At 39.6% G+C, this 27159-nt stretch overlaps 1 protein-coding gene across 1 annotated transcript in view; it reads left to right on the forward strand.

The window, feature by feature from the left end:
- The window catches only part of commd1 (copper metabolism (Murr1) domain containing 1), a 113477-nt gene extending 97343 nt beyond the window's left edge, over positions 1–16134 (forward strand). The window contains exon 3 of the mRNA XM_028821040.2: positions 15925–16134. Within this exon, the coding sequence (XP_028676873.1) occupies positions 15925–16032 (108 nt within the window). The 3' untranslated portion in view covers positions 16033–16134. The remainder of the gene's footprint in view (positions 1–15924) is intronic.
- The last annotated feature ends 11025 nt before the right edge of the window (positions 16135–27159 follow it).

Here is a 27159-nt window from a genome sequence, read left to right on the forward strand (position 1 = left end):
AACACAATAACCACACTTTATAATATACAGTATATATCTTTTTACTTTGCTATTTTGTGACTTTTTGTAAAAAAATATTTTTTTTTTCTAATTTATTCGATCATTTCAGTAAAGCTTGAGAAACTGGGCAACCTACTGAAAAAGTATCTCCATGCTGGGTTTGATCCATTGCAAGGTACAATTACCTTGGAATACCCTGGTATTCCATCACCCTTAAAACTGTTAAAATGTCTGTAGACTGTCATATATATTTCAAGATTGGCAGTCTTCCTGGATTTTTCTGTACTGATGTGAATGCTGGCAACTCTCTCTCTCTTAAGTCAGTGATAATTAAAGAATGTGCATATGGGCCGCTTTGTGAAAGGAAGCCCAGAATTGTACATTCTGTTTTGGAATAACACCGAAGCTTCTTCTTTACTAGGAACTGAAAACTTTAAACCCACGTATATAGCACATGTTTTAGATATTCAACTCTTTAATTCTTGTAAAAATTAACAAGAAGTAAGTTTCAAAGTTGAAAACACTGCAAGAATGGTCTAATTGGCTGTTTATAAATTTGGTTTTACAAAATTGTAGACTCTTCTGTCAGTGATGTTCTTGACCTTTTGTATGTGTAGGCACCCTCTGTGTTTCAGTGTGCAATAGCAACATTTTGGATGACATTGTTGCTGATTCTGTGATGCATATATACTGTAGCAAGTGAGCTGATGCTGTATAGCAAGGAAACCTTCAGAAACAAGGCTGAGCTGTTTGAAAACACACTGCTAACCACTATTTCTGTACAGAGCCAAGACTGACTCTAAGTGAATAACTGTATGCAATTACTGAATCTTCACAGCTACACACTTTTTCTGTTAAGAGACAGCAGCTCACAAGCATCCCTATGGATGTAGGACTTAGTGCAGTGTTAATTCTGTATTGATGTGAATGGTTTAGTTGTGTACATGGGCAGTATGTATTGTTCCTCTACCACAGCATATCTGGCACTATTCAGTAAGGATTAACTTCCCTTAACTTTTGCCAGTGACAGCATCCTGCCAGTCTTCCTGAAGTGATAAACATCCTGAACACGATTAGAATCAACACATTTTCAATTCCTTACATTGCTTTTCTGGTCGATTTTTTTTTTTCCCATTTACCACTTTTTGTGGTTGTTTCACTCTGACTTATGTTTCAATGTTTGTCTGAATATCTGGTTTAGTTCTTTCCTCAGTTCCCTGTCACCAAATATGGATCTTTAAAATCTTGTTGTTATTGAATCTCATTTACAAATGACATTCACTAAACATACAGACAGCTGCTTTGTACTCAGTGCCTGAACCACTCTCCTTGGCAGAAAATAACATCTCTGGATGTGACAAACATGGCATTCAGGTGTGGGCTTGGTCATAATTCCAGATAAAAAAAATTCCTTGGTTTGGTTATAAACATTATCAAACATATATTTAAGGTATGGATAGTTGCATATAGTGCTTAGTTTTAAGGAAATTGTCAGTCTTTTGTATATGCTGTTGTTACTAAGTAAAGAAATTTTGAAAGCTTCACAAAGAAAAAAGTGGGTCTTAGACAATTCTACTGTTATAATTCCTGTATAACTTAATAGAACATTAGTCAAGACTGGAGCCAACTTTTTTTTTCCAGAGGCGAAACTTGTCTGCAGGAAACTGATAGCGTACAGAGACTTCAGGTGGCTAGGGTGCTTCCTTCCTTCCTTCCCAGATACTGTAGGCTTGTGATTCCTCAATCAATTAATGTAAACTCCACAACCCTTTGTTTTGCCTAATAATTTCCTTAATCTCTGTCAGGTATGATGATAATCAAATGTGGGAACTTCAAGCTGACCTTGATAGACTACAAAGTCATTAGATTTCTATGGCATCTATTTTGATCATCCATGTTGAATTGTGAGCTTACTGGCCATTTAAATCTCACCAAGATAAAATACTGTATGTATTCATGATTTTTTTTGCTGTTACATAAGTGTTCTATTCACAAGGCTTCCATCTCTGTTTTACGTAATTTTCTAGTCTGTTTTATTTAGTTTTGCTTCATATTTTATTATTTAGTTTTTTAAAGCAGCAGTTAATTGTCTTTGCTGGGAAAGGTTACTTTTAAAACAAACACTGATCTTTTTGCTAGATTAAGATTTTTGTTGACAGAATATCTATTTTGGTTACCTTTCTTGTTTGTTTGCATCAGTCAGTATAATTTTTTTTCTTTGAGCACATTTTACTATTCTTACTGCACTCTTTAATCTCTTTCTGTTGACTGAATCAAATTTTTAACCAATACCTTTAGTATTTCTAATGACTCTTTCAATACAAGTAGTTTAACAGCCAAGTAAGAATGTTCTTTATAAAAGGCTACAAAGTGCTTTGAAAATATTATTGTAACGATTCCACTTGTCCATCCATTATAGCACAAATGTTATCAAGTCCATTTGTCCAAATCCAAAATGTAACCATGAGAAAGGGGACCCAGTACACAACTTTGAAACTGTTTACTCTGATTATTGGTTTGCAATGAGTTAATGGCATCAATCTTTTGTGGAAATATGAGAATTGGTGCACTTATTTTTTTCCTTTCCTCCGTCTTATTTAGCTGATTGTTTATATTTCATAATGTGATCCCATCCAGTTTTTATTTTATGTCCGCAAATATTTCAGTAATTTGCCTGTGCCAAACCCATTCTAGTCATGAAGTGTTATGTTTATTGCAAACTGCAACATCCATTGGTTGCTTCCAGTAGCTGTCACTGTTTCCAAAGTAAATGTGAAAAGTTTTTATTTAATCTCGTCAGATTCAGTTTGATTTTAGGAAGTTGTTTGTAGTTAAACTTTTGCACAGTTTGGTGTTCTACATCAGGAGCAAGGCAGAAACCACCGGTACAGTTCTGTGTCACTGTAATAAATAAATGCTATATGTTACAATGTGCTGGCTTCCTCTCCAGAATGGTTTCCTTTTAGCATGTGATGCTTCCTGGGCAGCCTGTGGCTCCCAGTGACCTACAGGTAGATTAAGCAGGTATCAGAATGTTATGTTATGATGTATATTCTGCATATTATCCTTAAAGTTTGCAAGTAAACCTTTCAAATTCATCAATTGAGCATTACATGAATTACAAATATTTGGTTGGTTCGATAGTAGTGTAATCATTTTTTTTCCCCAAATACCAAATTTAAAAGAGAAATTTTACATGAAGATTGAGCCTTTTGCCTTCAGATATACCCATTCAGTAGAGCTATTGGCATGCCGTTAAAGCCATAAAACACTTGCTTTTTGTTTGTGAGTAAATTTACCTTTGTGCCCAGTTGAGCGATCCTTCATATATATCTCTCAACCCTTGTGTCAGTCATACTGTTTCATGTTGTCTTTTGGGTAATTAATGGTTGTCATTTTTTTGTATTTCTTGCACATATTGAAACTTAAGAATGAGATCTGTGACAAACCCTGATGTTTTAGTGCTCCATACTGAGTTACTGATTGTCTTTCATTATGTGTTTTTTTTATCAGGTTTTTCGATATTAGGAGCACCACGGTCCTTTTTATAACCAGTAATTAAAAAAATGATTATTCTTATTTACAACTTTAGACTGCACAGACTATGACATAATGGATAGCATTGCCGCTTCAAGGGTCCCACATGTGGTCATTGTCAGTGTGGAGTTTGCATGTTGCTTGTTCTTCCTGTTTCTGAGTGGGTTTTTCTCTGGGTACTCCAGTTTCCTTCCACATACCTGTAGATATGCTGGTTAGTTTGATTTGCAACTCCAGACTGGCTCGGTTTGAGTATGTGGTTAAGTTAGACATGTAATATACAGTATCAATGCCTGTGACCTGTAAATTGGATGAAGCTGGTTTTTGATTTGTTGTATTTCATTTTATGTTGTTTTATGATTTTGAGACTTTAGAAGTGAAGCAGTGCTATAGAACCCATGATCTGCCTCTCGTTTCTGGTTGAGTTTAAATCTATCCTTTGAACACTTGCTCTGCTCCAGCTGCTTTATGAACTTCCATTCTGACTAAATTAACTGTTGGGTGCTTGGCAGTCTATGGGGTTCTCAGTGGTCTGCCTGCTTCTATAAGAGATGCCCCTTCGGTCTCAGCTTTTAAATCCCGGCTGAAGACTCACTGCTTCAGTTTAGCACACTCTGACTAGAGCTGCTGATTAACTGTACAGATTGCATCTCTGTTGTTAGTCATTCGCACTAAAATATAAGTAACATGACAGTTATATTTTGTTACTAACCCTCACCTATTCTGTTTCTCTTCTTGGTACTCAAGTGTGGCACTTGGTGCCACGGTCCACCTGCCAAGTTGTTTTGCCTGTCTAAGGTAAAGTCATCCCTGATGGAGGATCGCAGGAATCGTGGGGTAGAGGGGTCCTTTCATTAGATTGGCTGGCCCAGCACTGTTTCAGCTGCGGAATGGCCAATAAGGGGAGGCAGCTTGATGGCTGAGGTCTCCAGGACTCTAAACAAATTCAAAATCATATTATGTGATATGATCTACTGTTAAATTCTGCTCCGTACTTGTATGTTTTTATTTTTCATATTGTATTGAAGATTACTTGTGTTCTGTATTGGTGTATTGTATTGTATTGACCTCCTTCTTTTGACACTCACTGCTCGCCCAACCTACCTGGAAAGGGGTCTCTCTTTGAACTGCCTTTCCTAAGGTTTCTTCCATTTTTTTTCCCTACAAGGGTTTTTCTGGGAGTTTTTCCTTGTCTTCTTAGAGAGTCAAGGCTGGGGGGCTGTCAAGAAGCAGGGCTTATTAAAGCCCATTGCGGTACTTCTTGTGTGATTTTGGGCTATACAAAAATAAATTGTATTGTATTGTAAGTACATTTGTACTTCTGGCCTTGCCGAGCTGCTGATTCTATTGCACTCTCCTTGTGTGCTCTTTGCCACTTTGTAAACTTGAGATGCTACAAATAAGGTACACTTTTGGTCCTGTTCATATAAAGAAACTTTATTTTGTTGAGTATTTTTATGTGAGCCTCAGTTGTTACATTAAGTGCAGCCATTGTGGAATTTGTAGATTAGTTTATACAAGGGGGCTCCGCCCCCTGCTCGCTTCGCTCGCCTACCCCCGGTGTTGGGTAACCCGAAATACATTGATGAATGTATGAGATATATTGGAGTATAAAGGTGTAGATGACGAACAAAGGAAGTATATTCATTAATCCTAATGAATGTCCACTAATAGTGGACTCATTACAGAATGCGTTGTCAGCTAATTGGCGGAATTGTTTATCGGCCGTCTGTCGTTCCTTTCTTTGCCGTTTATCTATTCACTCTGCTGTTTGAGAGGCGCGTTGTAGGCGCCTACGTTCATTAATTGTATTCAGGCGGGCTCGCTTCTGTATGTATCTCCGTCAGTTGTGGTCGTTCATTTTGAACCCGTGCCTGCTTTGCTTCCGCAGTTTCAGACGCTCGTTGTAGGCGTCTATGTGCATTGTATTTGTCCATGCGGGCTCATTTCTGTAGCTCCGTTAGTCGAGCTGTTTGGTTTTGGAGCCGAGACAGTTTTGCTTCCGCGGTTTCAGACGCGTGTTGTAGGCGCCCACGTCTATTGTTTTTATCCATGTGGGCTCACATCTTTGTGGACCTGTGGGGCCTCCGTAGGTGTGTTAGAAGCGCGTGGACCATGCTGTGTAGTGTGGCCATTTAGTTCAGAAGCGCGTTGTAGGCGCATGCGCCTTTCGTACTTTCACGCGCCTTCCGTACTATCTTTGTGGACCTGTGGGGCCTCCGTAGCCTCTTCCGTTTGACTCTGGGGTGCAGCGCGGAATCCTCTTTTTTGTGTGGCTGTGTCGTTACCTATGGGCGCGTTGCCTCATTTCTTATTTACGTTAGTTGAGCTCCTTCGTTTTTGAGCTGTGACTCCTTCGTTCTCAGTGGATCAGACTTCGCTTGCTGTCGGCGCCTGCGCACTATGTCTCCTGCGTCCATGGGCATGCCATGTACCTGCGTCCATATCCGGTTTACCATTCTCGGTTAGTAATATGGATAGGGTTTTTTTCCCATCCTATTTGCATATAGGAAATGGTTGTGTTCTGAAGAGATACTCTGGTGAGCACTATGCTGCTCATCTTTCTAATATTTGACCACTTCCTAAGTCTGATTTCTGTTGTAATACTTGTGTTTACTGTTGGCTTTTGTTTTGTTTAATTCTGTCAACCTCATGGTCTCATTTATGTATAGCTTTGTCCATAACAAAGCAAAAAAAAAGTGTGCCAGTAAGCTTATTAATATCACATGGAATAGAACTACTGGTTGAGCAGATGTTGGCAGATTATTAACATCATTTTAATAACCAGCTCTGAGGTTCTCTGGCTTCAGTGTTGATTTGCCTGATCTTTTTCCTGCTACTCCCAGTTACTGAGTCCCACTCAGAATTATTCTCAATATGTCTTTGAGTTTCCTAGATTGTTTGGCATTGTTTGATGTTTGTTTTCTTCCGGCTGTACAGATCTAATTGTTCATTTTGATTGTAACATACCTAACATAATATTCGCAGATCCACTTAATTCTGTTTATTCCCACAGGGGACTAGAGCCTATCCTGGAAGTGTTGAGTGCAAGGCCGGGACCAACCCAGGATGGTATACCACACCATTACATTGTCCCTTCATGCACACTCACACTTACACAGAACCAATTCAGAATAACCAAAGCCACACACATTTTTAGTGATATAAAAGAAAAATTTTTGTACCTTGTGAAAACATCAAACACACAGGCACAAGAAAAATTTGCAAATGTCATATAAACAACTACCAAGCTTTCAGCTTGAGCTCAGTGATGCCAACCAATGCACTATTTTGACACCAAGACGCACCCACTACACGACAAAACAACTCGGGATCCCAGTTGGCAACCCTCCAGGCAGACACGTGGTCCGGAAATAACCCTCTATCTGCCGCAGCCAGGTGTTACTTGGGCAACCCCTTGCTCTGGTCCAGCCACTTGTGTCCCCAACAATGAGGATCTTGCAAACGGGATCACCCTCATGGAAACATGCCACATGGCCATAGTGCCGTAACTGATGCTCCCTCACAATGCAGGTAATGTACCTCATTCAGGACTCCATGAGCAACTGCTCATTTGACACAAAGTCAAACCAGCGGTACCCAAGGATTTTCCGGAGAGACACAGTACCAAAGGAGTCCAGTCTTCGTCTCAGGTCACTGGATAGCCTCCATGTCTCGCAACCATACAACAAGACAGGAAGCACCAGGACTCTAAAGACTTGGACCTTCATCCTTTTGCACAGATATCGGGAGTGCCACACACCCCATTCCAGCGACCTTATGACCCCCCATGCTCTCCCAATCTGTCTACTGACTTCATAGGAAAAGTCACCAGAGACATGAATGTCACTGCCAAGGTAAGTAAACCTCTCAACAAGGTCGACACTCTCTCCGCAAACAGACACACTGCTGATGGATGTGCCTAAGAGGTCATTAAACGCCTGGATCTTGGTTTTTATCAGGACACTCGCACACCCAGACACTCCTCGCTCAGTCTCTCTCGAGCACCCCGATCAGAGCCTCTGTTGACTCCGCAAAGATCACAGCATTATCAGCCAAGTCAAGATCCATGAATCTTTATTCACCAACAGATGGCCCACTGCCGCTGGATCCCACAGCCTTGCCCATCACCCAGTCCATACAAGCATTGAACAGAGTAGGAGCAAGATAACACACCCCTGACGAACCCCAGAATCAACCGGGAAAAACAGAGGTTCTGCCTCCACTCTGCATAGCACTCACAGTACCAGTGTACAGGCCGGCCATGATATCCAGAAACCTAAAGGGGATACCGCAAACCCTCAGGAAGTCCCACAGGGCAGCTCGATCAACTGAGTCGAACGCTTTACGAAAATCGACAAAGGCTGCAAAGAAACTCTGCCGATATTCTCATTTTCGCTTCATGAGAACTCTCAGTGCCAGGATACAGTCCATGGTAGACTTCTTAGGTGTAAAACCAGACTGCTCCGGTTGCTGGTAGGTCAGCAAGTGATCACGGATCCTATTGAGGACAACCCTAGCAAGGACCTTACCCGGCACCGAGAGCAGTGTTATCCCCCTGTAGTTGCTGCAATCCAGGCGATCACTCTTCCCTTTCCAGATACATGACACCACATGATTCTAAATTTTTTTTCAGTTGTATGTATTGTTGATCTGGTGTGCTCAAATAACATTTCTCTGTAAAAATTTAATTCTATTTTTGTTTAAGCATTGGTTTTATTATGAAGTGTCTGGTATTTTTAAATAATTTTACTGAAAACTGCATATTAATCTGTATCAGCCCTTTAAGAGAAATAGGATGTCTTCAGGATGACTTAGCTCCTTCCTCCCTCATACATACAAGAGCTGTCTCAGTACTTTCAGTTCAGCATCAAAATTCTTTATTGGAGACATTTGTTTTTCTCTGCTTATTCAACATCTGTCTGGCAGCCATATGCTTAATTCTTTAAAGTTGGATTTTGGAGTGCAGCATAAACTTATACATTTTAATAAATTTTAAATCCCACCTGAATACCAGCTTTGTCTAAAATTGACTCTACTGTGCTTTCTGCTCAAATGATGACTGCACTCTGGTGTGTCTCCGACCTTCCTGTTAATTAACTTAATAGCACATTGTACGCTGACAGTCATTACTTCCATGTGATTTACATTAACTTTGAATAATAAAAACGATTTAATAATAATTTATTACTTTTATATAGCACTTTTCTTACCAAAACAAAGGGCTTTAGATAGACAGTTGGGAGCCACTTCAACAACGTGTAGCATCCACTTGGATAATGTGACGGCAGGCAATTTTGCTCTTAAACATTTACCACACATTAGCTATTAGGTGGTGAAGGGGTAAGAGAGAGGGAGCCAGTTGGAGACAGGGAATGATTAGGAGTCAAAATAGACAAGGCCGGAGGTAAACAGTTTAGCCAGGACAGCAGGAAACACCCTACTGTTTTTGAAAGATGACCACAGAGAGTTAGGATCTTGGATTTATGTCTTGTGTGAAGGACATTCCTCATCACTACACTTCAGCATTAGGATCCACCACAGCATAAGCACCCCCTTATGGCCTCACCCTCATGGCCACCTCTTCTAGCAGCAACCTAAGCTGTTTCTAGATGGTCTCACATCCATATGGTGGCCTGGACCAAAAAGCTTCAGGTAGATTTCCTATTATAAAGCATTATTACCTTTTTTCTGTACTTTGAATCTTCTTTTTCTGTTTTGTTTTCAATGTAAGAGGCTTCATGATGAACAGTTATGGTGGTTTTCCATTTCACATCCTTTAACATTTCTGCACGTCCTTGGGACTGATGGTTACTTCTGCTTATTGCAGGAAGTTACCCTCAATTATGTGTCATTTTGCAACAACAGATGACTATACAAACTTATTTCAATATGGTGAGCTAAATATATTTTGTAAAGATTTTGCAATTTTTTTTTTGTGACTATATTAATAATAATAATAATTCATTACATTTTTATAGTAGACATTTACATTGTAGTTATGCAAAAAGAAAAGTTGATTTTATTTTGCTAGCATAGTTTTTGCATTACACAGTTCAATAGATATCTTCTACAGAAAGGCACAATGTTAAACAAAAATGAAAAGAAAATGTAATTTTTTTTTCACTTTCAACAAAGCATAACAAACATTCAAAAAAAACAAATGTGAAAAAGTTATTTTTAAAAATATTTACTTGTTTTATTTCTGCACATCAGTGATTATAGTAATAACATAAAATAACTTGATTAATATGTTCAGTTATAGCAAAAGTATTCAAACTTACATTGTTTGAGTGTAAACATATTTCTGTGAAAAGAACAGTTCAGAAAAAGGTTTGCCTCTTGAAATGTGGCACACCTGTTCATATGATGCTTTTTAAAAGTATTTTTATATACAGTAGGCTTGTGCACAAAGTGGAAAGACAACATGATAGTAATGCAAATACAAGTTAAGCAAATATTTATAAAAATCCAGCTCAATGATTCATTGCTGCTGAGCACAAAGCATGCTGGGCTTAATAAAAAAAAATATCCACTTTTTATACTGCTGTAACCTGGCCAACCAAACACTATTGATGTAGGAGATTGACACAAAAATGTATGGAGATGCCACCCCGTGTTACCATTGATGGTCCTAATCTACATGACAGTCCACCTAGCCTTATAAAACTAAAGGGCTTATGTTGAATTCCTTATCCCATTTTGTTAGAACAGTTTAAACATAAACACAGGTCTGCAAAATTAAACTTAATACAATTTTTTTTTTTAAATTATGAATAGCTAATTTTATTTTCATTCATAAACACAATAAAAAAAATTAGCAATTTTCAATTTGTGTCACATTAAAGTAAAAACTGAAAACAAATGTTAAATTAAAATTTAACAAATGTATGTGTACAATATTGTTCTAAACCAATTTAATTTGAAAATATTTAGTCAATGTGATATTTTTAAACATACAGTCTATGTAAAGAAAAGGACAATACATATTAATTGATTTTACATTCTTCTACAACTTCCTTAGTTTTTATCATTTTTGTTATTTTGATCCAAAACTTGATTTGGAGGCCTATCATTTGCTCACTTTTTCTGATTTGTTACTGTGTATCACCCAGCAGTAGTCTGCCTCACCCAGTGGCGTAGGAAGGTGGGTGCGGCCCGCATCGGGTACCAGTTCTGAGGGGGTGACAAAAAATTGCCGGTTTTGTATTAATGCGCCTTTTTGTTACATAAAATAACATGTCAAATAATTTACATGGGCTTTAACAATCCCTAATTGCAGCAAATTGCGGGTGAACGATGTGATGCTGTAATGATTTAGTATTATTGTGTGGTGCGTGGGGGGAGGGGGTGTTCTGTCTTGTTTCTTTTGAACTGTGCTGGTGCTCATGTAAACAAAACAGCCGGTCCTGTGACTCATTGTCTCATCCCTGCCACAAATATTTAATCGCCCCAAGTCGTTCTGTGCAACAAGATATTTTTAACCCGAACATCATCATAATATAGTCGGCACGAAACGTTTTAGACAGTGGGGTGGGTAGGTATTGTCCGCTCTTTTACTTTAGGATCGTTCTACGAGCGAATGGACAATATCTCCCTCCCCATCCCACTATCTTAAGGCCCCTATATATACGAGCCGGGACACACAACAAAATCATGTGTCACAATTCTGGTTAATTGGCGATTTGGCATAATTTTTGGTGACAAATCAGAGGCCAAGAAGGGGCAGTATTGGGAAATTATCATTTCATCAATAATCATTACAGTTTGTTGGATTAGAACCTAGAGAATGAAACTTGTAAACAATTGAGTTTTCATTAAATTGTATTAGAATAATAATAAAGTTATGCACTAGGTACTATCACTATGAAAAAGATTTCTTACATTGTACATTAAACTGTAATAAAGGCATTTTACTTTTTTTTTTATTCATAAAAAATTGTTTACAAAATAATTAACATTATGCCCTCTTAACCAATTGAATAAAAAATTGCTTTCTCAATAAATTTCATTTTATATTTTGGTGGACATGGGGGTGACAAGTTTAAACTCCGCACCAGGTGTAACCAGACCTTGCTATGCCACTGGCCTCACCTCAGCATCCCAATACCTTCTTTACATGTCCTTGATATCCTAATGAAATGTTTCACCCTGCTCTTCACTCATCTCTCTAAGATTTTCAGAAAAAAATTCCAAATGCAAATCCAAAAAGAGAACTTTGAGACTCGTGTTGCAAACCAATTCTTTTACACTTAAGTGTTACATTTTTCACAATATCTTTGTTATTTTGGTCTTTGTTACCAAAAGGTTTAGCTATTACTTCTTCAAATGATACCCCAGCATCTTGTTCCAGGTCATTCATGACACCATCAAATTCTGCATACAAAACCAGTTTTCTAGTATCGGGTCCAGCAAAAATGCCTTCTTTCAGTGTAGCCCCAGACAAACTCCAACATTTGGCACAAATACAAAAAACAAGTTCTGTCTTTCGGTAGGTTTAAACTGATGATAAACTGCTTTATTAAACCAAACTTAATATGGGGCAGTGGTAGCAGCACTGTATCTGGATCCAGCACGCTAAGCCTGATGATGGTTTTGGCTCCAAGCTGTAGCTTTCTTCTAGCTGTGCATTCCTTCTGAACCCAATGTCAGTTCTTGGCTCTGCTGTCCCACTCACAGTGAAAACTTGTGGATTGTGTATGCCCTGATCCAGTAAGATGCACAGAACTTTCAGGCCTCCACATATGAATCAACTGTGCTCACTGTAGTTAATAGGCGTTTAAATAACTGTTTTGAATGAAACATAGATTTTTATATTAGAAAATATTACATTCATACAAATTATCAATAAAATATTTAATTAATTATAGTGTGACAATCATCCATTTTCTAACCCAATGTATCCGAACACAGGGGTGTGACAATAATAAAAAATGCATATAATTAAAAGGTAAAAAATGTGTTTTCTGAAAATGTTACATGATGGAGAAAAGTGGCTTTCGTTATTGAATTCATTACCAAAAAATAAATCACTTGAAACAAAACAATTTTTCAATCTATACATACATGTGAATCTGCCTGAATGACCCACCAATGTAGTCCCATATTGAGGATTATCCTAGTGGCATTCCTGGTTTTCCTTTTCTTCTTAAGTACAACTGCCCAGGGAATGTTGTAAGTGTTGTAGTTTTCCCTGAGACAATGGATAAGTTCCTTGCCCTCCCATGTAAATTCAGGGCTTTCTCTAAATCCATTACAGGAACATCTAACAGTGTATACAGTTATGAACAGTGTTAAAACCATATTATTAGGTACTAGACATTAAGCCCATTACAATAACGGGTGCTAGAACAGTAACAGTGTCCATAAACACTAGTAGGAACAGACTATATTAAATGGCAAGGGACCTTTTACCTCATTAATTTTTTTCTGTAAAATGCCTGTAATTTTCTCTGACAGTAATACTGGCTTTGCTGTCCGTAATATGCGTTTAATTTTCTGTCACAACAGTGGGCAATCAGCAGATTCTCCCCAGCAACTGATTTAATGTGCGCAAAAATAAATCTACTTTTAAAAGTCATTGTATTGTAATATCATGAAAATTCGTATACTGTATTTAGGAAAACCCCTTCAACGACTTTCACTTTACACTTTACCGGACCAAGCTTCTTAATCGCAAATCTGACATCCTCAGAGTGAACACTTGCACAACAATGGAGAAGCTGGTCTCCGCGTCTCCTACCCGATTGGATTTTTCGTGTTTTATGTTTTAGGTCTTGCCTCATTTACCGAAATCCGACTGGATTGGCTGCACAATATTTTATAGGTCCCACCCTCTCTGTCTTGTGTGACGCGTCAGGCGGCCTTTGAAGCATGTGCTTTGTAGCATCGCTCCATGCCCCGCGCATGTGCACTTCACCAGAAGACACACACACACGGATACTGGACGCACACAGGGGTTTTATTAAAGAGGATAGCTTGCAGCCATTTATCAGGGTAGTACAGTTTTAAATAGTGCATGAACTGCAGTTCGGACCATAACAACTTGTTTTTAACTGGTGTACCTCAGAACTCAGGTTAATCATCAAGTGCATATCTGTTGAGAATAGTGTAACAATGAACCTTTAGTTTAAACTGATGAGAGAACATGGCAGTCTAATTGTGAGGACATCACACTATAGCAGTGCTGCATAATTTTTGTCATTTCTTTGGTCCATTCAGTTATTTTTATTAGTTGTTTCCCATCTATCCCTTCATCCATTTTCCAAGCCAGCTTATCATGAGCAGCATAGCGGTGAAACTCTTGCATATCCCAGCAATCATCAGGTGCAAAACAGGAACAATCCCTGCATAGTGTGCCAGTCCATCGCAGGGTGAACATATACCTACACTAGGGCTAAAGTAGCATCACCTTTCCACCTAACCTGCTTGTCTTTGGACAGAAGGAGGAAACCAGAGTACCCAGTGGAAACTCGCATGGACACACGGAGAACATGCAAGTTCCATGCAGTAAGCACTTGAGAGGTGAACTACAGTCTCCTTGTTAGGGGGTGCCAGCGCTAAAACTACACCACTGTGCCACCCATTAGTTGTAGTTCACTACATTAGTAATGTAGTTCTACATTAGTTGTAGAGAAAAGCCAAGCAAAATGACACCTTTTATTGGCTAACTAAAAAGATTACAATATGCAAGCTTTCGAGGCAATGATTACATCTTGCCTGAAGAAGGGGCCTGAGTTGCCTCGAAAGCTTGCATATTGTAATCTTTTTAGTTAGCCAATAAAAGGTGTCATTTTGCTTGGCTTTTCTCTACATTCATAATGGCTAACACGGTACAACACCCTAGTACTACATTAGTTGTAGAAATTCTAAATTGGCCCTTGTGTAAAACTAACCACTCACTTCCCCAATAGAATGGGGAAGACGCATGATTACCAGCTGTTGGCATTTTGAGATGGGACTTCCGTTTTTTGTTAAGACTTCCAGGTCATATATGAGAGAGAGGGATCATTTCCCACTATCCTTGTTGATGTTCATCATACTTTGCCATCTTGACATCACTTGCAAACACAGTTTTTTGATGACTACTACCGGTGCTGAGGAAATTCAACATTCACCTCATGATAGTTCTGCAGAACGTTTACTGGGAAAATACTTGACATCTGTTGGGCTTCAGACTAGTGAGATAGATTTGTTTTTTATGGTTCATTTATGTTTGGATATCACCATAATTTCAGTCATTTTTTTGCATTCACTTTATTTATTTAGGCTATCTTCATCATTTAACAAGATCTTGTCAATTACTATTCCATTTTGCACTTTGTGTGTGTTTGGTTTATGATATTTTTTGTATGTGTTGAGTATAATGTGTATTTAGTGGAGATTTTCTTTATGTGTATGGTGTATAATGTTTATCTCATGAAAACACTTTCTAGTGTATGTAAATGCATTTTTGAGTAGACTAGAATATAGCAATTGCACAGCTTGGACTCCATGGTGGCTATCACTGAATATATTGTATTAATATATTAGTTTTTCAGTGATACATAGGCAGTGCATAATGCTATTTTTCAAAATTCTCTGCTGGAATAGTATTTACGTGTAATATGTTTAGATAGATAGATACTTTATTAATCCCAAGGGGAAATTCACAATTTCCAGTTTAATTGATGTTGTGGGAAAACAGACCTGTTACATTCTTTGATTTTTCATATTTGGCTTTAGAATGATTACCAGTCCCAACAGAATTTAGTGTTTTGTGCTGTGTAATTTGTCAGTTACTGTGGGCTCTGGAATGAACTTTTCCTTTTAGAGTAAACATTTTGAAATCTGCTTCATCCATCCATCCATCCATTTTCCAACCCGCTGAATCCAAACACAGGGTCACGAGGGTCTGCCGGAGCCAATCCCAGCCAACACAGGGCACAAGGCAGGAACCAATCCTGGGCAGGGTGCCAACCCACCGCAGGACACACACAAACACACCCACACACCAAGCACACACTAGGGCCAATTTAGAATCACCAATCCACCTAACCTGCATGTCTTTGGACTGTGGGAGGAAACCGGAGCGCCCGGAGGAAACCCACGCAGACACGGGGAGAACATGCAAACTCCACGCAGGGAGGACCCGGGAAGCGAACCCGGGTCCCCAGGTCTCCCAACTGCGAGGCAGCAGCGCTACCCACTGCGCCACCGTGCCGCCCCAATCTGCTTCATCATACGGTAAAATAAAAACTTATCTTGTACGGGTACTTTTTTTTTACAACTGAAATATGGCACTAGAATAATAAGAATGAAACTGAAAACTGTGAAAGCTAGTTAATGTTTGTTGGATTATAGTGATAGATTATAGTCTTCATATAACGTTTTTGTTTTCAATTTTAGGAGTCGGAGTTTGTGTGCTTGGAAGTTGATGAAGCAAAGGTGAACTACATTTTACAAAACATGGCAGAAATTGAAGATGGCATCAATGGAATTGTGCACGGCAACTGAAAAGAGTTGAAAGAGAACATTTGCTGTGGTAATCCTGTTTATAATCATCATTCATTATAATTTAGTTAAAAAATAAATAAATAAAATGGACAATTTTGGAAACTTTTTTTTGTACTTCTTCTCTTTCTTCTATTTAACTTTATGACTTTGATTCTGTAAAGCATATTAAATTAACTTTTGAAAAATTTCAGACCTAAACAAACTGAATATTGTTTTTATTCCATATTTTTGTGTAAATATTGTGCGTGTGTAAAGTCAATCAAACATAAATGTTTAAAAAATATAAAAAGGCTTTTGTAAGAGGTCATGAGAGCTAGTCCTCACAGCTGTGTTTGACTGGTCTTATTCTGCTATTCAATTCAACAGGTCAGACCCATTAAATAGGCAGTTATTGGAACAACCCGCTTTCTTTCCCAAATTTACAGTAAGTGTTATTTGTTGTAATGGCATTTAAAATGCAAGTAACAACATTTATTAGAGAAAAACATGTATGTATTGGGTCAGAAGTTTATTGCTGAAGTGTTTAAAATAAGAACAACTGGAGTGGTATTCCACAAAATGTTTTGGTGCGTTTTGTTTTTAATATAAAAAAAAACTGTATTAACAAATTTGGACCCTAGCTCACCACAATTATAATATGGAAAGCCGGTTCAGTAAATGGATAGCTTAACCCTTTAGCTCATTATTACAATGTATTACTTTTGTAACATTCAGATGCAAAAAATATGTAATCACATCATTAAAGGGTAATCTGCAGCCTTCAATATGGACAGTAATGGAAATTACTGGATGTTGGTAGTGTCAGGTGCTTTAAAGGGCTATTTGCCACTACTGTCATCATTTTAATGTAATCATTACTTTTGAATTTTTCAAGAAAACATAATCACATAGTGTATGGGAGACGATAACATGATCTAGTCACTATCTTGGACAAAACACTAGACAGTACTGTTTTTTAAGGATGTCTTCCAACAGTTAGGGATTTCTGTTAGCTGAAGAATTAAAATCCCATTTTGTCAATAAATATCAAGTACTGATATTACTCATGGATAGTAGAGGTTTCTGCCTTGCTACTCTCCCATGAATCTGAATTTCTACTTGGTCTCTTTGTTATTGTGGAGTCGTAAACCCTCCTCAGCTGAGACTGGAGGTGCTTGCAGTTCTTTGGGGGCCTTAGTGACTTCTTGAATCACTCGTTGCTGTGCCCCGGGATAATTTTGGCAGGCTAGCCTTTCTTGGAAAGTTCACCACTGTTCCAAATGCTGTCCATTTGGAAATAACTCACTATGGCCATGATGGGGTATTAAGACAATTTATGCCATTTTTGCTCACCTCTTTATTATAATAAAAAAATCCTGGGACGAGACGTGACTTTTTCAGAGAGACACTTTCACACCCCGCGAGACGAGACTTTGTGCCAAGAGATTTAACCACACTTGGGGCCGGAAAAAGACAAAGAGTAGATGTCAAAGTAGAATGTTGTAAAGAATTCAAAAATGTTGGTGCGATACACATGCAGAGCAGGTTAGAAATAATGGAAGTACGAAAATTCGAAAGTCTCAAAAAAATGATAGCAAAGATCGCATTAGCACAAACAAACGGAAATTATTACTCTGTGAAATAATGGAACAGCGAAAAGAGATTGAGTATATTGTTCGGATTTAAACTTTTAGTCGGAGACTTGTTGATCGTCTAATTCATGTTGCCATCGGGGAAAAGTAGTGTTTCTTCCCAATGAAGAGGCGTATCTGCAAGAATTAAAAGATTTCTTGTTTGGTGAAAGTGAAATCCACATACGCTGTCATGCTTGGGCCACAGAGTTGCACAGATACACAGAAGATTTTAGAGACGGAAACATTATTCAGACACTTCAAACAAACATAAGTCTCTTTCAGGAGTGAATCAAGGTCGGTGTGTATTTGGAGGGGACAGTTCCATCTCTCAGTTAAAAGAATAAAAAGTCTTACTCTTCATAGGGGCGCGCCTCGGGAGCGGGACCCCCAACAGGAGCAGAGGCAGTAAGACAAAGGACAGCTGCTATACAGGCTTTTAAATGTTTGAAGTGCCACGCGAAATGCTGCTCGCCAGCTGTCCAGCAGTTGATCAAGCAAAGAGGAGCAAAGCATACAATTATTCAACTCAAAATTATATATCGAGCACATCTGTCTCACTTAAAACTGTCCAAACTGTTTCCAGGGCAAGATCCAACCAGTGAACGCTGCAATCAAGTTCTAGCCTCACTGGGTCACATGTTTTGGGCCTGCACCAAATTAACATCATTCTGGACAAAAATGTTTAAGTGCCTTTCAGACAGCCTTGGTGTCCCAATCCCTCCTAATGCATTAACAGCTCTGTTTGGTGTTCTTGCAGATGGGTTTAAAGTAGAGAAGGACAAACAAACTGTGATTGTCTTCACTACACTATTGGCACGCAGACTAATTTTGCTAAACTGGAAGAATCCTAACTCTCCTCTTTTAAGTCAGTGGGTAACTGATGTTGTATACTATTTGAAATTGGAAAAAATCAAATTCTCAGTTAGAGGATCTGTGCAGAACTTTTTCAAAACCTGGCAGGATCTAATCAATAACATTTTAGAATAAGCTCTTAAAGCACTTAAGAAGTAGATTCTCTTTACATTTCTTTTTCTTCTCCATTTATCTTTATCCGCCTATTAAACTCATCAATTAATTTATTTTTACTAGCTTTAAGTTTTACTCCATTGGCCATGCTCTCTTTCTCAGGGGTGGGGGTTGATTTGTTTTCAATCCTATTTTTTTGTAAAAACTGACTATTTGTATGGAATGATGACAGTAAAATTAATAAAATTAAAAAAAATAATAATAATGAAGTTGTTAAAGTTAAACTTTACGAAAACATTTGAATGAAAGGTCATTCAAAAAGTTGAAAAGCATTAGCACGGTTTTGTTTCATTAGCCTTTAGGTATAGAATGATTCTAAATTGTGAATTAGGAAGGGCAGTGAGTTTCACCATGGTGTATGTGTCTGTTCTGTAATCTTGGTAAATTCAGATTCAGTTTTTTCTTATATAATTAATTTCTGAGTAGGTGGCTCAAAAATGTTAAAAATATTTGCATATACAGATTTATTGCTCGAAAACACAAGTCCATGCAATATTTGCTTATACATATATTTATTTAAATATGCTATAATAGACCAGTAAAACATATCTGTACACTTTAAACAAGAACTCAGTAAACATCCATTTAGTAAATATATTTATGAAAAAAAAACAATTTCCGGAATGAGAAAATTTTATTTATATTTTGTGTACTTTCACAAAAAGTTGTTGGTTGTCAGTTTAGACCTCTGAGCAACAATCCAGCTCACACAATGAGGCACTGCACCTTGCCAAACATGCAGAAATGCATTTGGTGTACTTGTATCCAAAGAGGCCCAGGTGGAGCAATGCCTGATCAAGTCACCTAGAAAAAGGCCCTAATTTAAAAATTAGTTCACAGCAAGAGAAATTCCACACTTGAATGTTTCTGCATTCCATAATGTTCTAGTCTGTCGTACTGTGATAGGCTCAGGGAATTAAACTTGTTTTGTCTCTCGAGTACAGGAGACTTTTAATCTAGGTCTTTAAAATTTTCAAATCGGTAAAGGAGATTATCAAAATTCTTTTGACTAAATGACGAACACACCAGTGGAAACAAAGGGGAAGTGCATTTAAGCTGAAGCCAGGAAGCACTTCTTTGCTGAAAGAGTTGCAGGAGTCTGGGACAAACTACAGAGACATGTAGTTGAAGCAAAAACCTTGACAAGTTTTAAGAAGGTGAGATATTGGGACAGTTTAGCTTATTAGTTAAACAAACAAGCTTGATGGACTAAGTGGTCTCTTCTTGTTTATTGAATTTCTTATGTTCATTTGAGTGTCAGCAGAAACAGGAGAAAGGACCATTGGCGTGCTTTAGGTAGAAATGTCATAAGCCAGCATTGCCAGATACTATGGTTTAAGCCAGTCCACTGTGTCTCGACTGCAGGTTTCAGTAGGAAAGGAGGATTTATCCCAATGAATGAAACAACAGTTTAAATTAAATGATCAGCATCTCTTGATTGAGGAATATACTCTGTTTAGTAGTCTCTTATCATTGTTGGCTGAGTGGCCTTTAAGGGTCACACAAGTGATGTCTCCAGGACAATACATGGAAAGGCAGCACTTTCAAATAGAACACAGTGTTAAACCAATTTTCACGTGCAGTCTTTCCACCACATGGTTATGCTTTGTATCATGCTTTGTCTTTAGGAATACTGAAATGTCCACCCACCAAGGACCCTTAGTGGTGTATAAGAGGGCTTTACTACCACCCATGTGTGTTGCTGGGCCACACTTGGTGAAGGTAGAGTGAGGGAGAGAGCTGGCAAACCTTGTGAAGCTCTTCAGGGTATGTTAGACACCAAGCTTAGAGCCAAAGGATGTTGTTGGTTTTTACAAATTATTTATACTTACTTGTCTTTCATTAATATCTGCCTATTTCCTGCCATTGAAATCTCTACATTTCAAGTAAAATCCATGTCTTATTTCAGATAAAAAGGTCACATTTTATCTGGGCTTGAATGATTTAATTTATTGTTTCAGCCATATTTGTCCTCCACAAATAAAGGGATCTCTTCCAAAAATTCAAGGAAATATACTATTATTGTAGGTGGACTCATACACTTTCAAATATGTGTCCAGAATTGCTAATACAGTAATCCCTCACTACTTCACGGTTCACTTTTTGCGGATTCACGACTTCGCGGATTTTATATGTAAGCATATTTAAATATATAATGCGGATTTTTCGCTGCTTCGCAGGTTTCTGCGGACAATGGGTCTTTTTACTTCTGGTACATGCTTCCTCAGTTGGTTTGCCCAGTTGATTTCATACAAGAGATGCTATTGGCGGATGGCTGAGAAGCTACCCAATCAGAGCACGCAGTTAAGTTCCTGTGTGCTGCTGATTGGCTCAGCGACGGAGTGCTGCATTAACCAGGAAGTCTCATCTCACTCATTCAGCATTAATGTGCTCCTGCTTCAGGGGCCGTGTCCAGGCGCCAACAGAAGATGCAAGTGATTGCAGAAAAGGTAAAAGTTTTGGATATGTTGAAGGAAGGGAACAGCTACACCGCTGCAGGACACCATTACAACATCAATGAGTCCACGATTCTTTTTATTTAATAAGGAGGAAAAGCATATAAGATCTACGGCCGCAGTGTCCTTTAACCAGGGCGCAAAACGAGTTGCAAGTGGACGTGATAAGGCAGTAGTCTGGATGGAATCTGCTTTAGGAATCTTTGCAACAAGGTCGACGACGTCATGACCGCCTACAAGCTGCTCTTCAACCGGAAAAAGAAGCAGCGGCAGCAACTGCCGATCACAATGTTTTTGCAGCCTCGCAAAAAAGAGCCAGTTCCTACTACTACTACTACTACTACGGATACACCTTCGGAAACCGTGGAGGAGGTGCCCCAGGAAATGGCACCGCCGTCTGAAGAGACGTTAAATACAGTCATCGGCTGTGCAGTAAAAGTCATCATCACCTTCATCGTCATCATTTTTACTGCGCAGCATATTCATCACCATCATCACGTCATATATAGCTACGTGTACTTCACTATACAGTAAGTGTAAACTTATCTACTGATTTCATATTGCTTAGCAGTTGTCCCTGTTATTAACAGAGTAAAGGGTGGGTTGTAAACAATACAGGGAGGGTTTAAAACGTCCAAATACACGTTAAATAATTAAATAAATATGGTGTCCCTACTTCACGGAAATTCAGTTATCGCGGTCGGCCTTGGAACCTATCTCCCGCGATAAGTGAGGGATTACTGTATAGATTTACTATATAATTATCCATTTTTCTAACCCACATATTCAGTACATGCTAACCATATTTGCTTGCACTGAGTGGTTCTTTGTTGTTGAAGGAGTCCTCATGCAGAAGGTATCCTCAGTTCATGTCTGTGTCAGAGAACAGCCCTGACGCAGAGGCTTATGAGGTGTTGAGATGAGATACCAATGTCTGCTCATTCTGGAGTTTATTTTAAGGTTCAGGACTGCTAAGACTATAAGCGAGCCGCTGGACGCCAATGAGCTATTACATTAAGCTGCCATTGTAGTCTCACAGGTCCAGATGTGATTCTCAAATGACAATACACGTCTGGGGACAACCCAGTAAAAGGTTTGTTGTGAATAGCGGTGAAATCGTGCGCTGCAAAGGCTACAGCCACCCCCCAGTGCCTCCTTGGTGAAGTTTAAACCACCGGGATTTCAAGACTTGACACTGAGAGAAAATAAAAAGCTAAAATTTCTGTTATCCAATCAGGAGGTCAGTAGCACAAGGTAGCTGAAGCTTAACGATTAATAGGCACATTGTAATGAGTGGATAGTGAATAGAAGAGACGCACACATGTAAACCACCACGGCTACTTGGCTCCATGCCTCTAAGATGTGCTTCTATCTGCTATTAAATCTTTCTGTAATTTTGACTACTGCATCACTATATTGCATAACGCCAGAGTTTATATAAGCAGTGTGGTCTATGGATTTGCAACGTGTTAAAATGCTGTAGCTGTATTCCAGCATGGCATGTTTGCATTTCCAAGTAGACAGTAATGTTAACTCACTTTAGTTAATTGTTTAGACATGCAGTCGGAAGGTGGATGTTGTGCAGTCTTGTCTGTGGGTCTACTGGCATTGTTAGGCAGATTTCTTGATTTGTGTTTTTTGAATACTGAAATCTGCCTTTCCTATGGTTCTTCACTATCCACTCTCTTAACAGCAGTCTTTTTGAGGAGTGTCACACACCGTTTACTTGGCATATTTTGTGGTTCATATTCTCATGAATAAAGCTGCCAGTCCTTTCAAGCTTACATTGACTCCTATACCGTCATCGTAACTTTGAACAACAGAGAGCACACAGTACCTGCGAGAACGGATCATTCTCATTCACCACAAATGCCAATGTATATAATCTGATGCTACAGAAAGGGTTTTTCACTTGCAACAGGTTATATTTATTGTTAACATGTGCCATGTGCTCTCTGCATGTGTGACACACGTTTATATGTGTAAAAGGGCTTTTTTAGGAGACTATTTGACGGTAGACAGTTCATCATACTCGGAAGCTTGCTGTCTGGTGGAACAGGTTAACGAGAGCAGCTCCGATCTTTGCAGTTCAAAATTGCCAACCCACCGCCTTCATGAGGGGGTGGATTGGTTTAGAAATGTGACACTCAGAGGCATGTCTAATTGAGCCCACCCAGTTTTAAGAAAAATTTTCTCATGGTTGTCTCCAGATGTATATATATTATACATCTGGCTTGTGAGACTAATGGCACTGTAACATTTGTACCATATTCTTATTCATATATACAGTAACTGAATTCTCCCTGATCCTCACCTAAAGCCTTGGTAGGGGGTATGGGGTACTGTTTGGAGACCCAGGAGCAATAACCACTACACAAATGTCTGCAGCATTAACTAAGTTTAAAACATGCGTATGGAATTTTATTTGAACATACCTTGGTGACATGCTTGGAATGAAAGAAGAAATGTGAAGTATGTAACGTGGTCTCAATTATTTCTTGGACAAACAATAAATGTTTTTGCTGTCTAACATTCAAACCTTGTATTAGCAAATATAGGTTGAGAGCAGAGCATATCAAAAACAATTTAGTCTCTTTCTGCTCTTTTTTACAGCCTTCTTTTTATTTTATTGTATAAGTGAGGGTGGCCTGTGATGCCCAAATCGCTTCTAATGTCCTTAAACTTGTATTGGAATGAACATTTGTAATTAATAAGTTCATAAAATGGATGGGTGAATTGATTTTTAAGATTACTATCATTTTTTATTGGCATGGTGGCAATGTATTAGCACAGATAACTCATGCATCTATTGTCCTGATTTCAAATGTCTGCACTTTTCTCAGTGTACCCCAATGTGTTAACTAGTAGTTCTAAATTGGCTTTGTGTTGGTGCGTCCTGTGTTGGAGTAGTGCACCCTCTTCAGGGGTGGTGATTTGTGCCTAGTGCTTCAAGTTTAGGCTCTGGCCCCATCAACCCTGAATTGGATTAAGCAAGTTTGAGAATATTAGATCATGTTATATTACTATAATTTTGAATTTGTAAAAGTTGGAGCCTGCTGCTTCACAAACCAGGACATGGTGACCAGCAGGGCCCATCCATGTGGAATACCAGGCCATTTCAGAGTCCATACACAACAGGACAATTCAGGGCTTGCAGAAAGCATCTTAATATAGTTCTGTCTTTACTATTTTGTAAAGTAATTTGTCATTGGCCTGTCTTTGAAAGTTGCTAAATATAATAAAGTATCCTTTAAGCAACGTTCAAAATTACAAGGACTTGAACTGAGATGATTTTAGGTACAGTTTTGGAAACAGCTCATATAGTAAAAATCACAGTTGACCTCTGGCTTGTCTTTGTGAAAGCAGACGATTGTTGGGCTCTAACTATCATAAATGCTTGTATCCTTGCCACAATGTTAGGTTTATACTTTTGATTGCAACAGTGGCAAATTGCAATTTTGCATGCAAGGAAAACCACATTGGCATCAAAAGAGTGAACTAAACTTATTGTACTGTTTATTATTGATTTTCAAAATAAAAGTGAAGTTTATTTTGTCTGTCCACATGTTACAACATCATGCCAAAACTACTGGACAAAATCTGGGGGCCAGTTGCAAGGTAGCCCAACTTAGAATTTGCACATACATACAGTGCATCCGGAAAGTATTCACAGCGCATCACTTTTTCCACATTTTGTTATGTTACAGCCTTATTCCAAAATGGATTCAATTCATTTTTTCCCTCAGAATTCTACTCACAACACCCCATAATGACAACATGAAAAAAGTTTACTTGAGGTTTTTGCAAATTTATTAAAAATAAAAAAACTGAGAAATCACATATACATAAGTATTCACAGCCTTTGCTCAATACTTTGTCGATGCACCTTTGGCAGCAATTACAGCCTCAAGTCTTTTTGAATATGATGCCACAAGCTTGGCACACCTATCCTTGGCCAGTTTCGCCCATTCCTCTTTGCAGCACCTCTCAAGCTCCATCAGGTTGGATGGGAAGTGTCGGTGCACAGCCATTTTAAGATCTCTCCAGAGATGTTCAATCGGATTCAAGTCTGGGCTCTGGCTGGGCCACTCAAGGACATTCACAGAGTTGTCCTGAAGTCACTCCTTTGATATCTTGGCTGTGTGCTTAGGGTCGTTGTCCTGCTGAAAGATGAACTGTCGCCCCAGTCTGAGGTCAAGAGTGCTCTGGAGCAGGTTTTCATCCAGGATGTCTCTGTACATTGCTGCAGTCATCTTTCCCTTTATCCTGACTAGTCTCCCAGTTCCTTCTGCTGAAAAACATCCCCACAGCATGATGCTGCCACCACCATGCTTCACTGTAGGGATGGTGCCAGGTTTCCTCCAAGCGTGACACCTGGCATTCACACCAAAGAGTTCAATCTTTGTCTCATCAGACCAGAGAATTTTCTTTCTCATGGTCTGAGAGTCCTTCAGGTGCCTTTGGGCAAACTCCAGGCGGGCTGCCATGTGCCTTTTACTAAGGAGTGCCTTCCGTCTGGCCACTCTACCATACAGGCCTGATTGGTGGATTGCTGCAGAGATGGTTATCCTTCTGGAAGGTTTTCCTCTCTCCACAGAGGACCTCTGGAGCTCTGACAGAGTGACCATCGGGTTCTTGGTCACCTCCCTGACTAAGGCCCTTCTCCCCCGATCACTCAGTTTAGATGGCCGGCCAGCTCTAGGAAGAGTCCTGGTGGTTTCGAACTTCTTCCACTTAACGAATGATGGAGGCCACTGTGCTCATTGGGACCTTCAAAGCCGCAGAAATTTTTCTGTAACCTTCCCCAGATATGTGCCTTGAGACAATCCTGTCTTGGAGGTCTACAGACAATTCCTTTGACTTCATGCTTGGTTTGTGCTCTGATATGAACTGTCAACTGTGGGACCTTATATAGACAGGTGTGTGCCTTTCCAAATCATGTCCAATCAACTGAATTTACCACAGGTGGACACCAATTAAGCTGCAGAAACATCTCAAGTGGGATTGAGGAGGTCTTCGAAGTACTAACATGAGGAAGCAGAGCCTGGGGACTCGGAGGTAGGCTCCCCCATCTCTGGGACTGAGGTCACCGAGGTGGTCAAAAAACTCCTTGGTGGCAGAGCCCCGGGGGTGGATGAGATACGCCCGGAGTTCCTCAAGGCTCTGGATGTTGTAGGGCTGTCTTGGTTGACACGTCTCTGCAACATCGCATGGACATCAGGGACAGTGCCTCTGGATTGGCAGACTGGGGTGGTGGTCCCCCTCTTTAAGAAGGGGGACCGGAGGGTGTGTTCCAACTACAGAGGGATCACATTCCTCAGCCTCTCTGGAAAAGTCTATTCGGGGGTTCTGGAGAGGAGGGTCCGTCGGATAGTCGAACCTCAGATTCAGGAGGAACAGTGTGGTTTTCGTCCTGGTCGCGGAACAGTGGACCAGTTCTACACCCTTAGCAGGGTCCTGGAGGGTGCATGGGAGTTCGCCCAACCAGTCTACATGTGTTTTGTGGACTTGGAAAAGGTGTTCGACCATGTCCCTCGGGGAATCCTGTGGGGGGTGCTCCAAGAGTATGGGGTACCGGACCCCCTGATAAGAGCTGTTCGGTCCCTGTACGATCGGTGTCAGAGCTTGGTCCGCATTGCCGGCAGTAAGTCGAACCCGTTTCCAGTGAGAGTTGGACTCCGCCAGGGCTGCCCTTTGTCACCGATTCTGTTCATAACTTTTATGGACAGAATTTCTAGGCGCAGCCAGGGTGTTGAGGGGGGTCTGGCTTGGTGGACTCAGGATTGGGTCACTGCTTTTTGCAGATGATGTTGTCCTGTTTGCTTCATCAGGCCGTGATCTTCAGCTCTCTCTGGATTGGTTCGCAGCTGAGTGTGAAGCGGCTGGGATGGGAATCAGCACCTCCAAATCCGAGACCATGGTCCTCAGCCGGAAAAGGGTGGAGTGCCCTCTCAGGGTTGGTAGCGAGATCCTGCCCCAAGTGGAGGAGTTCAAGTATCTCTGGGTCTTGTTCACGAGTGAGGGAAGAATGG

This window comes from Erpetoichthys calabaricus, chromosome 15 (genome assembly GCF_900747795.2).
Source record: "Erpetoichthys calabaricus chromosome 15, fErpCal1.3, whole genome shotgun sequence".
NCBI lineage: Eukaryota > Metazoa > Chordata > Cladistia > Polypteriformes > Polypteridae > Erpetoichthys > Erpetoichthys calabaricus.